The sequence below is a fragment of the Gekko japonicus genome, unplaced genomic scaffold (genome assembly GCF_001447785.1).
Source record: "Gekko japonicus isolate JY-2015 unplaced genomic scaffold, Gekko_japonicus_V1.1 scaffold947, whole genome shotgun sequence".
In the NCBI taxonomy this organism is placed as follows: domain Eukaryota; kingdom Metazoa; phylum Chordata; class Lepidosauria; order Squamata; family Gekkonidae; genus Gekko; species Gekko japonicus.
The window spans coordinates 232,435-246,796 of NW_015159742.1; the positions used below are offsets into that span (position 1 = coordinate 232,435).

At 44.6% G+C, this 14,362-nt stretch overlaps 1 protein-coding gene across 1 annotated transcript in view; it reads right to left on the reverse strand.

The window, feature by feature from the left end:
- Positions 1 to 14,362, reverse strand: part of TIMELESS (timeless circadian clock) — a 57,863-nt gene that overhangs the window by 38,726 nt on the left and 4,775 nt on the right. The window contains exon 2 of the mRNA XM_015429710.1: positions 772 to 897. Coding sequence (XP_015285196.1) covers positions 772 to 868 — 97 coding nt within the window. The 5' untranslated portion in view covers positions 869 to 897. The remainder of the gene's footprint in view (positions 1 to 771; positions 898 to 14,362) is intronic.

Here is a 14,362-nt window from a genome sequence, read left to right on the forward strand (position 1 = left end):
AAACAGGTAGGATTCTCAAAGGCAGGTCTAACCACCATGCCAACGGTGTCTCCAAGTGGCATTCTTGACAACTGTGGCAGAACCACCCTGCAGGCCCTATTCCGCCTTGCCCTCCTAGGGGTTCCCAACTCCCTGGAGGTCAGTGTTCCCTCTAAGCTGAGTTAGTGTGAGCTAGCTCACAGTTTTTTAGCCTCCGGCTCACACATTTTCGTCTCAGCTCAGGAAGGATGGCTCCAGAGCAAACTAATTTATGCACCAGCCAAATCGCTCGCTCACAACTTTAATGCCAGTAGCTCAAAAGTAGAATTTTTGCTCACAGGACTCCACAGCTTAGAGGGAACATTGCTGGAGGTGCTTTTCTTCCACACTCAGGTAGCCCACCAGCGCCACCACCTGATTGTTATCGGGATTTCCCACTGGGAGGATCAGGGCTCCCAGCTCCCCTTCCACGTTCAGAGGCCTTGCCACTTGCGACACCGTTGACGTGGTGGTCAAATCTGCCTTTGAGAATCCCATCTGTACAGCCCCACCTCGTTTCTCTTTCTTGGTCACACAAGAGTGACAGCACGGCAGTAACTGTTTCCTACGTCAAAAGAGAGACTGTGTCTTGTTGTGTTTACTACACGAGAGGACAGCTAGCAGGAAGCTCCTGATTTCAACAGTTTCCTTAAAGCTGCATTCACACAACACCACCATTCTTTGGCTTAGCTGGTCCCATCACAGCTTGTGACGTACAAATCCCACAGGCCTCCCACACCTTGGGTCTCTCACCTAAGCAGTCCGGCTCTTTGTGATATGTGTCCCCCTCCAGGAAGCCAAGAGCGCTGCATGTGGCCAAAAGCTCACAATTCATCATGTACAAGTTCATAAATCTCAGGCTAGATGAAAGAGGGGAGCCTGTGGGAACAGAAAACACAGGTAAATACAGGTAAACCACATGTAACTGCTGGTTTGTTCACAAAGTGAGGGGTCAACTAGATGAAACAAAAGTGTCTTGTGTTCAAATCTGTAAAACTCTAGAAGCCCTGGGATATTTTATACTAGTATGCTAGAAATTTGTATTACACCGTTCTGTGTGCGGTTGGTGTCTCATATTCTGATGCTGGCTTCTCAGAATTGCACTTGGCTTAGGAACATGAAATATAATTCAGGCTCTGCATCTATGAAAGGCCTCCTCCCTCCATTTGATATCAATATTATAAGGGACTCAACAACTATTCACCAACCTTTTCCTCACATTATAACGTGTCAAACAGCACATGATGCTGCTCAGTGACATGGAGTTTGTTCCTGACATTCTGCTTGTTTTATGAAACGCAGCCTTTAGAGCTGACAGGTGGTATGCCTCTGCAACACTTTCTCACCACAAATATAGATGTCACCCAGCCTACACCACAGGGCTGTTGTGAGGATAAAATGGAAGAGAGGAGAACAATATAAACTGCTCTGGGTCCCCACTGGGGAGAAAAGTGGGGTATAAAAGAAGTACAATAAGCAGAGAAATAATTGTTCTGGAAAATTATATAGTCACTCATATCTTTTTCCTTTGCAGGGCAAAAAAGTGCACTGGGGGATTCTTAATGGAAAAAACGGCCCAACAGGAAAGGGTTAAGAACCATAACAACCCCGTTCGCTTCTACTTTAGTTTGCATTCTCTGTGGCTGCATTTTGAAAAGAAAAACAAAACGGCAGGGACAAGCAGCATGAGACTGAATGTCACATAAACCCTGGCCCCAGCCATAGTCTTTTTAACATATTATGTTACCCTTTTCTCCCTGTTCCCCACAGAATGCACTCCTCCCTCCCCCTCTCTCTGAATCTCTTCATTAATCCGCCCCTTTCCCCCCTTCACATTGTAACAATCCCTGACAGACTAGGATCTCAGAGACTCAGGTTCCAATCCCCGCTCTGCTATGGAAGCTTGCTGGGTGGTTTTGGGCCAGTGATAGTCTTAGTCTAACCTAGGGTTGCCAACCTGCAGGTGGCACCTGGAGATCTCCCACTCTTACAACTGAGCTCCAGACGACCAACATCAGTTCACCTGAAGAAAATGGCTGCTTTGGAGGGTGGACTCTATAGCATTATACCCTACTGATGCCCCCCACCCCAAACCCCACCCTCCCCATGCTCCACCCACAATATCTCCAGATATTTCCCAACCTAGAACTGGCAACCCTGGTCTAACCTACCTCACAGGGTTGTTGTGAGAATAAAATGAAGGGAAGAATATCGCAAGCTGCTTTGGGTTCCCACTGAGAAGGAAAGAGGGGTGTAAAGCAAATATAAACAAAAAGTAACCTTGTGTCACCCTAAAAAATCCTAACAGTCATGTTATCTCAAGTTTTTTTGCAGAACCAATCAACAAGCAAAAATCAAATGGAGCCTTTGGATACGTTTACAGGGGAGAAAAATTAGAGCAGAATGAAAATGGACCTATTTGGGCAGCTGGGTTGTTGTCATATCAGAAGTGGGGAGAGGGATTTTACTACGAATGGGGTCAAAATGGATATCTTCTTGGGCACAATACACCCCTTTGTACCATAATTGAGTCAGTCCAATACAGCAAAAGTTTTTGTTTCATCTTGAATTTAAAAACACCACTTAAATACACATATGCTACACAGTATGATATGAGAGGGTCGTGCATTTTGTCTCTGAGCAGATACAGATTAAATGCCTGGTGTCCACATAACTGTTTGAAGTGATGCTGTGCACACGCAAAAGTACAAAATTTAGTCTACACTGGGTTTGTTTATTTATTGCTATTTGTATGCCACCCTTCCCGCAAGCAGGCTCAGGGCGGCTCACAGCACATCATCAAAGAATTTAAAACATCTGCACTCAATACCATATAAATAGGATTAAAATTTAAATAAATAATCTACACCGTTGTTTAAAGGGATACTCCCACAGTCAGGATGGAACGCCCAGTCAGAGGCAGCCACAAAACCAAACTGTGTGGTACCTCAGATAATGTTTTGTAATCATTTAAATTCAGAGTCAGAGTACTCTAGCTAACTCTTAGGCAAACATGACGGAGCTCCTTTTTAACCACAATAAATTATCTTACACTATATTCATACAATTTGTGTTCTCCCACTGAGTGGTGACTTTTTGTTCTCTTTTTAATCCCATAAATTAGCTCTTGTAACAGGACCAAACATACATTCAGGCTCCCCAGTATCTCCCCAGTATCCATGTTTTGAAAAACTCCAGAAGGGATCCATATAGATGGTTACCAGTGCTAACTAGAAATTGGTGATAAGCAAAGGAAGCTTCCATAAACTCTTCTACGGAAGTTACAATTTTACAAAATCAGTTTGCCACTTTCAAAAGGGCACTGAAATGCCATATCAAAGTCACTAACTGAAAGGTGAGGGGTTGCTATGATCTTCCACTGCACCCAACACCAGTTCCTGTGTAAACCTTACTGAGCAGCACCGGCAAATGGTTCACACTTGATTTGCCTTTGTGGAGCAGGAAGCAAGAAAGCTGATCCTCGCTGCCTATAAGAAACAATGGCTGGTGTCTAAACCTAAAGTCCAAGTGAGGCTTATTTCCAGATAAGTTAACCAGCACTTACAAACACCATGAACCTAAATTTTCTAGCAGCCAACCCCCACCCTCCTCTATACTGGAACGCAACACAAAAATCAGATTCACGGAGACAACGGGACACGGGACCCCTCAGTCCAAACAAACAAACACACACACACATCCCAGCATACCGAGGACAAATAACTCCTTCAGGTTACAGATAACCTCCAGTGAGATAAGCAGAGATTTCTTCACCCCACCTGTCAGTACAATACTCCTGCATGGTTTATTTTACCAGCAAATCCTTCTGGCTCCAGTCACCTTCATGCGCATACAGGCTCACCAGACACATGTGCAACTGGAATCCTTTTTAAAAATCAAAAAGAGAGAGAGAGAGAGAGAGGAGACTGCGAGCGAAAATGAGGAGAAAGGCTGCTGGGAATCTTTTTTAAAAAGTGTTTTCCCCACTCACTCCTTGGCAGTGCTTTCCATCTGCTACTTTGGTCACACAGATTCTTAGAAGACAGTACATCATATAACCCGGTTTATGTAACTGGTCCAGTTACCCAGTATGTGCTGCAGGACTGTAACCTACTTTTGTGCCTCTAGGAGGTTATAATATGCAACTCAGGTAGCAGGGGAGCAGAAAATGTATAGAAAGCATCAACTTTCTCTGCAATCAAAAAGCTGAAGGTACAACCTTGTATCCAAGATGCTATTAATGTAATATCTGATGGTTCATTCACATGTATCTTTCTCATGGAACTAGCATACTGAATGCAACTAACTTCTCTACAGAATTCAGTTAGAATATGTTTCATGTCAAATTCAGACCTGAAACACCACCAGAGCTTGTTTGACACCCTTATACTACAACAGAAAGATGGATGAATCCTTAGGGTTGGGCTATTGTCTTGGTGAGCTGGAAGACAACATATCAAACAGCTCGCAATACTTGTGATATTGTGATACAGTCCTGGGAACCAGCAACAAAGGTTCCATTTCCTTTTTCATGCCTTGAATAGGCCAGAGGGCAAGAGCGCCCTATTATCCCTTCCCCACCTTTGTGGATTGCTGGCACCAGAAAACACACATCTGACAGGCTGCACTTCCCTAGGATCAATCACTGGGAATCTGAATATGACTGTGACCAGGTCCCAGAGCCAAAAGTAGAAGGATGCCAGCAGAATTAATCATTGCTCCTTCTGTCACATTTCAGGAAGTTCAAACATTGCTTTATTCATTTAGGAGGACCTAGTCCCCAGAGAAGAAATAATTCCCTCCATATAGAAAGCTACACCAGGGAGGAGGGTTTGGGCCTAACTTCCTTCCTGACACCTTAAGTGTTCTGCACATAGATCTCACCAACACACGGGCAGGGAAACATTTCGTCAAGCTTCAGTGATGTCATCATCACTCCTGTCAGATCGCCTTCCCTCTTTTTTAATTTGTGCAGGTACATTAGCTATAAAAACATAAGAAGAGCCCTGCTGGATCAGACCAATGGTCCATCTAGTCCAACATCCTGTCTCATACAGGGCAAACCAGTTCCTCTGGATGGCCAACAACAGGGCATACAGGCTGAGGCCTTCCCCTTATGTTGCCTCCTGGCTCTGGGATTCATAGGTTTAGTGCCTCTAAATGTGGAGGTTCAGTCACCATGGCTAGTAGCCACTGATAGACTTATCCTCCATGAATCTATCTAATCCCCCTTTAAAGCTGTTTATTCCTGTGGCCATCACTACATCCTCCGGTAGCAAATTCCACATTTTAATCACTATCTGCGTAAAGCAGTATTTCCTTTTGTCCGTCCTGAACCTACTGCCCATCAGCTTCTTTGAATTAATTGGATACTGCACTAGCACTGATTTGAGATTGATTACCTAACATGTCATTTGTTAAACCTCCTGCACTCCCCCCCCCCCGGGTGGGTAGGTCTCCTTGTAATAATTTTCAGCCCATCCCTTTTTTAAAAAATAAAGACCATTACAACATGGCTACCTATCATGCATTATCCTGCGTCATTTTGAATAACACGCTGATGAAAGTCTAATGCAATAAACACAAATAAAAGTGATACGTACAGCAAAATAATGTGAAAAATTTTTCCCACTGCCAGCTATTTAAATTAGCACATTATCACAAGTCTAATAGTACTAAAAATTACATTTCATTCTGGGTGAAAGGACAGTAAAGGTAGCCCAGGGTGAGTGGGATTACTAAAACCAAAGGTGGGGGGAAAGACAAGGAAATCAGCAAACTGGCTGGAAAGTAGGAAGTTTTTGAATATATGATAGTAGTGAACATTAGTGAACACTGATGGCATTGGTATGATGCTAGCGAAGGGATGACTTGGGGGAAGGCGGGTTCAGTGGTTACAGGGAAAAACCTGAAATAATCCAAACTCAGAATAAGAATACTAAAAATTGTCGATGGGTGAATGGTTGCCTTTAAAAGAATGCAGCAACACATTATCACATGTAAAAAGGTAAAGGTTCCCTTGCTCGAAAGCCAGTCGAGTCCGACTCTAGGGTCACGGTGCTCATCTCCGTTTCAAAGCCGAAGAGCCAGCGCTGTCTGAAGACGTTTCCGTGGTCATGTGGCCGGCATGACTAAACACCAAGGTGCACAGAACGCTGTTACCTTCCCACCAAAGTGGTACCTATTTATCTACTTGCAATTTCTTGCTTTCGAACTGCTAGGTTGGCAGGAGCTGGAACTAGAGATGGGAGCTCACTCCATCATGCGGCACCCGGGTCTCGAACGGCTGAACTACAGACCTTCCACAGCCTGCAGTTCAGCGTCTTAACCACTTGAGCCACCGCAGCACATGTATGATCATTTAAAACTAATAGCACTTAGCTATACATTAACACAGTAGCACACTACCACTATCTCCATTATAACAAAATAAACAATTGCACACCGGGGGGAGAGGAAGGGGGATGGAAAAGGCAGAAGGGAGCGTGGATACAGAGGAGGATGTTCAATGGGGAAGTAGATCACCACTACAAAAAAGAATGATTCCAGCGTTTCACACATGGAAGCAAGCCAACTTGCAATCAGCTTGAAAATAAAATCGGCCTATAAGTGCTCTGAAAAACAAATGCAAAAAAAGAAACCAATGAAACCCCGACACTGATCCAACATGGAGAAAATGAGCTGCAGTATGAAAAATTAGAAATGTTGTGATATGATTGTACATCCAAGGCAGAGTACATGTGCAGAACGGGCCTGTGCTTCCTGTTGTATTTTGCAAGCTATCTTCATGGTCCCTTGGGGCACAAAGGCAGCATATACATTTTTCAAATAAATAACTGGCCTCCTTTACAAGGTTTGCTGAACACTCACAGCTGACCTACAAAAGCTACTTTTATCACAGGTAGGCAACTAACACATGGAAGGAGACAGATGTCTTGGGGGGAAATGAATAAAGACAGGGATTGGGGTGAAAATAAAACACTGAGTCAACATACTCGCTTTCAGAATACCTTAGAATTTGCTCCACACCACCCCCACCCTCAGGACAGGATGGTGGCTCTCAGTGTCCTCAATTCCTACAATGCTACTACATTGATCCAAGTCTCCTCTGAGCATGTCTGGAATTCATGTTCCTGAGGAAACTGAGTTCTGTCCAACAGGAAATGATTGAGACAGTCAAGCACCAGTCAGAAGCAGACCGTGTTATATAAGAAGACCTCATTTTCTTCCATCCTCTTGCCTGTACTGCTGCGTACTAGTAAAGCCAGGTGAATGTGAAGATGTATACCAAGGAAGGATGCTCCCTCCTCCCAGTAACCTTTACAGACTGGTGTTTTGTGTGACAGCAAGGAATCTCCATCCTTACATTGGAGCTGTCTGAGGCTGCCTAGAAGAGCCCTCCTGCATGTTCCAAACAAAATTGTGGCCCATGTGTGGCATCCTCACAAGGCATGGTCAACACCATAGCTCTTCTAAGATTTCTCCAGTTTGAAAGTATTTATGCAACTTCTGTACCTATACCTCCTATCAGTACAAGTCCTCTTCACTCATCATCTCTGGGAGCTCTCTGTTCTACAAACTAATTCCTTGGCCATAGCATTAAAAAAAACCTACCTCAATCCAACTAGGCCCTAGGTAAAGGTAAAGGCTTCCCTTGCTCAAAAGCCAGTCGAATCCAACTCTAGGCCCTAAGGGTTACTTAAAAGTGAGATATACTATTGCCCATCTGATCAAACCCCTGAGGCTGATGATGAGATGGAGAAGGAAATAAGGGAGGTGACTAAGAGAGCCAGTTTGGTGTAGTGGTTAAGTGTGCGGACTCTAATCTGGGAGAACCGGGTCTGATTCCCCACTCCTCCACTTGCACCTGCTGATGTGACCTTGGGTCAGTCACAAGCTCTGGCACAGCTGTCCTTGAAAAAAAGCAGTTTGTGTCAGAGTTTTCTCAGCCCCACCCACCTCACAGGGTGTCTGTTGTGGGGAGGGGAAGGGAAAGGAGTTTGTAAGCCGCTCTGAGACTCCAAGTGAAGAGCGGGGTATAAATCCAATCTCTTCTTCTTCTAAATGTTATGATACTGAGAGATTTTAACTACCCTCACATTGACTGGGTAAACATGTGCTCAAGTCATGCTGTAAAAATTAGATTCCTAGACATTATAAATGATTGTGCACTGTAACAGTTAGTCACAGAGTCAGCCAGAGGGGTAGTGATTTTGGGCATGGTTCTGAATGGATCTCAAGACCTTGTAAGAAATGCAGAGGCTGTTGCAATTGGGAACAGTGACCATAATACTATTCAGTTCAGCATTCATCCCAATGTAAAGTCACCCCAATATTATTCACAGTGGCTGCCAAGTTTATAACTGTTCAACCACCTTTTCAAGGAAGATTCAGAGCACCATACTGTCTCTCATGCAGTGCAATTAACAAGACAAAGAAAAAAAACCCTTTAGCTGGAAAATAAGCCAATCACAGCCAGAGGTGGAAATGACTTCATTCAGTCATAAAAATAATTAAGAATCAGCACTGCAGGAGGGATTCCAAGGCCAGGTGAACAAACACCTCCCTGGTGTGCAGCTCAGCATGTGCTCTGCAAAAGCCAATTGCAGAACACACAGCTGGTGCACGTACAGAGCCACATGAAGGGTATCAAGTAATAGATCTCCTTTAGGGCTTCCACATCCTGCTGTCACTCAAATTGCTTATTGCCTCTTACTATTTACCATGAACATAATGCTAGAAAGATGTACAGCCACTCGAATTCTTGAATTGCATGGGGAGTGATATTATTTCCTTCCTCCTCCAGGGTTTTTTTTTTGGGGGGGGCACTAACTCACATATTCTGCTGCCAGGGAGGAAGTGTGTTGGCTGTTTTCATTTTCAGATGGTTTTGCAAGGTAAAAAAGAGGATAGGTGGAGGGACTGCTGGATGGGGTAACAGTTTGAAAATCCCACCCTACCCCTCATAAACTCCCTCTCAGGGGTGTGCAGCCCTAACATCCCACTCCATGTCATTTATAACCAATATTTTACCATTTCTGCCGCAATGAGTACAAGAAACTTGGAAATGAAAATGGAGCTTAGGGCAAAACTAGCAACTGTCCTAGGGAAAGCATTTAAGTTGCAAAGTACACTGCTTTTTCTGCCTCATTGTATTTCTCCTACACCCAGTGTTACTGTAGTCCTAGAAACAGTATGCAACACTACTCCGGCATATGCACACCTAAAGGCCGGTGGAAAACTTGCAAGGTATAGCTCCTCACTCTGAAATGCCTTCTCCAGCTTTAGCACCTTGCAGGGGGCAGGGGGACATGTGTCATCATATAAGTCTTATGGTACATCTTGATTGCAGAACCATTGCAAAGCAGGAGATCTACATATGCCTTTAAGTTGCCCACAATTTAATAGAATATTCTAAACAAACCGTGGAAACAAATCCCTAGAAAAAATGAAACAATCATCCAATTAGTGATGGGCATAAACCTAAAAAATCTGATTTGGTTCAGGGGCCACCCCAAACTGAGCCAAAAGAGCCCCACCTGAACTGATCTGGTGAGTTTGGTTTCCCCCTTCCGCCCAGCCTCGGCTCGCTGCAGCTGGGTGAAAGGGGGAGGAATTGCCCAGGAAGGATTAAATGGCTGGCAGCTATTTAACAAATCCGTTTCGCTCCCCCCCCCCACTTAGAAGCAGGGGAAGCAAAATCAACGTGTGTAATGGGTCACACCCATTTCACCAATCTATTTTGCTTCCCCCCACTTTGAAGCAAAACCGACTATTGAAATGGCTTACAGCCATTTCAGCCTAACAGCTCAGCTGCAAACCCGCACTGTTCAGTTGTTAGGTTTAAATGGCCCCAAACAGCCAAACTGAATGGCACAAAAGTTCAGTAAATGTTCAGGGAAGACACCTTGGTTTGGGGGCTCTGAACAGGCCCAAGTTCCTGCTGAATTTTGGCTCCTGAGCCAGTTTGTGCCTATCCCTAAACTTAACTGCAGTTGTAAAGATAAAGCAAGCCACACTATGACATGACCATATCAATTTATTAAGTGTGCAGTTAGGATGAAGCGACTAGGCAGAAGAAATACAGAGAAACCACTCTAGTTTTGATCACCACACTATTTTTCCCCTTCTACTCTTTCGATTTGAATTTAAAAACACTGGTGTCAAGTGCATTGTTATCCCACCCTTCCTCAAAGAGGCTCAGAGCAGCCTACACAGTTATCCTCTCCATGTTTTATATTCACAACAACCCCGAGAAATAGCTTTGAGAGCATGACTAACCCAGCAAGCTTCAGGGCACTGTGATGATCTGAACCCAGGTCTCCCAGATCTTTGTATCACACTCTAATGACTATGCCACATGGGCTTACTTTATTATAGGCAGTTGCAAAAGGCTCAACCCTGTCCAAGAGCTTGCTCAAATACCTGTTATTCACTCCTCCCACTCCAACTAGCCTTTTTTTAGAGGGGTGTGTTTGTGTGTGTGTGTATGCACCCGTGCACATGCTTACATGCCTGGAAGTCATGATTGACTTCTGTCGACCCCTATTGGGGCTTGGATGTTTTTCAGAGGTAGATTGATATGGTTGCCTCTGCATCCCATCCCTGGTATTCCTTTGGAGGACTCCCAAGTATCCCTTCCAAGACATCACCCTGCCAACAAAAGGCCGCATGGTCAAAGCAATGGTATTTCCAGTAGTCATGTATGGCTGCGAGAGCTGGACTATAAGGAAGGCCGAGCGCCAAACAATAGATTCTTTTGAACTATGGTGCTGGAGAAGACTCTTGAGAGTCCCTTGGACTGCAAAAAGATCCAATCAGTCAATCCTCAAAGAAATCAACCCTGACTGTTCCCTGGAAGGCCAGATAATGAAACTGAAGCTCAAATACTTTGGCCACCAAATGAGAAGGGAGCACTCACTGGAGAAGACCCTGATGCTGGGAAAGACTGAAGGTCAAAGAAGATGGGGACGGCAAAGGATGAGATGGTTAGACAGCGTCATAGATGCAACGAACATGAAGTTGAGCAAACTTCAGAGGACAGCGGAAGACAGGAAGGCCTGGCGGGATCTGGTCCATGGGGTCACGAAGAGTCGGACTCGACTGTGCGACTGAACAACAACAACTTCCAAGTATTTGCCAAGGTCGGACCTGCTTAGCTTCCTAAATCTGACGAGATCAGACTTGCCAGGGCTATCCAGGTCAAGGCCCACTCCAAACACCTTGGTTAGCTGTAAACTAGAAAGCAGTACACAGGCAGAACAGGAACAAGAGACCAATTAGAACAAGGATTTCATGCAGTCACTGAATGTACCACCTATTCTAATCCTGTTATTGAAGGAGCAGTGGGGTACCTGTGGAGAAGAGTAGGATAGCCACATCCACAGAATGGATTGTAGGTGTCAGGCACATGAAGGAGACTTCAACACAGCATCAATTTTGTGTTGTTTTCCCATTGCCTTTGCAACTGCATCAGCAACAGGGTTTCCAAAAGTGGGTCTCCTTGTCCTTTCCCTGCCCAATTCCTCTGCCGCTGCCATGCCTCCCACACCACTGGGGGTATAGTTATAGCACTACAACATTATAACAATTTAGTAGGTTCTCTGAATCCCCAGCTTTCAGAAAAAAATAAAGTGTCTAGCTCTTTTTCTTATGGACACAGGAGGGAAAAGGTGTGTCTCGGCACAAAAATGACTGGAGATTATTTTTTTAAACTGGGAATTCATAGAACGTAAATGATCACTCATACATTATCGTGATCTAGCTATTGCTTTTTTTTTTTAAGACCACCACAATAGCACGGGGGGGAGGTGGTGGCTGCGCAAGAGGGTAGGAGGGAAAATGGTTCTGAACAGGTGGCACCTTTTGAAGTTCAGCATCCTTCCCACCTACTGCAAACATGCTGCAGCTATGTACCATCAGGAAATGTCACAGCAAAGGTGGTTGGAGAGGTCACAGAGAAACCAGGGGAAAAACAACAACAGATGGACAATGATGCTGTGTAGAAACTCGGGAACAATCCACTGCAGTTGGGAGCCCAAACCAGAGCCAAAAGCCTAGGCAGAAGTCAACCGAATTAACTCCCCGATTTCCATAGAAGATGGCATCCTAGATTATCAGCCTCGGCCTTGCCAAAGTTTCCATGCCGCACTTACCCTTTCCCAATGCACAGAAACAACCACAACGTGTGCACTGGTTTCTTCCATCCAACTAGCCATAGCTTTGAGCCACACGTGCCTTCAGGCAAGCAGTGCACGTGACCAGGACAGTGCTGCAGATTTAAAGAATCAAATGATGCTCCCAGGAGCTCTCAGAAACCACCACGTGTGCTGCTCAGGGCAGCCATGAAAGCAACGTGACGAGACACCACTATCCGTTCTGTTTACATATCAAACAATACAGTGAGGGTGCAGGTGGTGGGCGTGGAAGATGAGCAGCTAGTCACACTGCCCCCCCCCATTGAGTGTTAAAACTGACTTAGCTGGGGGAGGAAGGAGGCAGCCCAATTGTGAATCAAAAACTGTTTTCTAAGTGATACCATTAAGCACTGAAAACATACACCATCTTGCACCTGGCTCGGCTCCTAGAGATGCATAGCTTGAGGGGGGAAACCCACTAAGGGTAAAATTCTTTTAAAACAAATGGCAAAAATTCTGTACAAAACCATTACACTATACTAGATAAACTATCTGAAAAATAGATTCGGGTATCTAAAAAACGAACACTGAGTGTACGGAAACTATGGCACTGGCCATCATTTGTCACAGAAGAATCCCGAAAGCTGCCTCTAGAGGCAGGGAATGTTTTGCCTGAAAACAAATTAAGTCTTTGATATAATTATAGCTCCTACACTTCTCCTACCTACTCAAAACCATGTAACCACAGAAGGCGGCATTTGGCTGCTTCATCTTGCACTGTGCCAAGCCTGTTCCCCTTTCTCAGGTACCCAGGTCCCTTTGGTCCCCCCTAGCTCTTCTGTCCCTTTTCACCAGCGTGCTTTTTCTGTGGCTCTGCCAGAAGATCAGGCAACCATTACAGCATCATAAGAAACATCAGAGACCACCTAGTTCAACCCCTGAAGTGGTGGTATTGGCTGAAACATACCCCAAGGAACCTTTTCAGACAGCATCTAAAGTGACATTTTTCCTTTAGTCCTAATAGAGTTAAGTAAGGATACACCCTATTTGTTTGTACACAAGTGAGTGGCACAACGTCCATAAAACTAGAGGAGGAGGAGATTGGATTTATATCCCACCCTTCACTTGGAGTCTCAGAGCGGCTTACAAACTCCTTTCCCTTTCCCTCTCCACAACAGGGGAACACCCTGTGAGCAGTGTTCCCTCTAAGCTGAGTTAGTGTGAGCTAGCTCGCGGTTTTTTAGCCTCCGGTTCACATTTATTTATTTTGCCCCCCGAAGGGGATTTTTTTTATTTGCATTTCTAAAATAACTACATAACTATAACGAAAAAAGGGAGGGAGAAGACTACAGACAAAGGGAGACAGACAGAAGGCACTAAAAGCCCAAGTGTAGAAGGTTACATATGCTTATAGATACAAAGTTGTAACTCTTAACAATTAACTTCCAACATTTTATTTATTTGTTGGGATTTTTACCCCACCCTCCCACAAACCGTTTCCTTGTTCATTGCTTCAAGCTAAAATCCAGCTTGTCTGTCTAGACAGAGAATAGTTCCAAAGCTAATTAAGAATTATACAGACCTTAAAAGACATTGACAGGGCTTTCACTCGCTTGTTGCTTCATCCACACTCTGATTAGAGAGACGAGCCATTCACTTTGCATGCAGATTTTATGGTACACGAGTATTCCACCTTTTGTTATCACTTTTTGATCTGCTTGCCACCATCCAATACAAACTAGACATGGTCCCAATTTCGTCTATAATCCAAGATTCGCTGCTTCTTGTTATAAACACTGTCCCTTTAAATATCACCACGTTTAGAGCCATTCCCGTCTAATATACCACTTTAGCCAGCAGATGGCACCCGATTTTATGCTGTAGGAAGAGTCTATGGTTAGGTCACCTGACCTAGCCCTCCGTTTTTCTTCTTCCTGAGAGAAGCTTGCGTCCCACCTCCCTCAAAGCCTCTTGGAGGGTCGCTTACATTTACCGATTAAAGTTGCCAAAGTCTCAAAGGTCGGTAAATGCTTTTTTTTGGAAAATTTCTCTGATCTAGTCCTTCTACTGTAATCCATTGCCACTGTTAGCTCAGTCCCCCATCGTCCCGCTTCGTTCAATCGCTTGAGGGGGTAGGGTGTCCCCTCCCCCTTTCCGTTTTAATTTGCGGGGGCTTCGCAACAGGGCACCAATGTCTCGCTTTAACT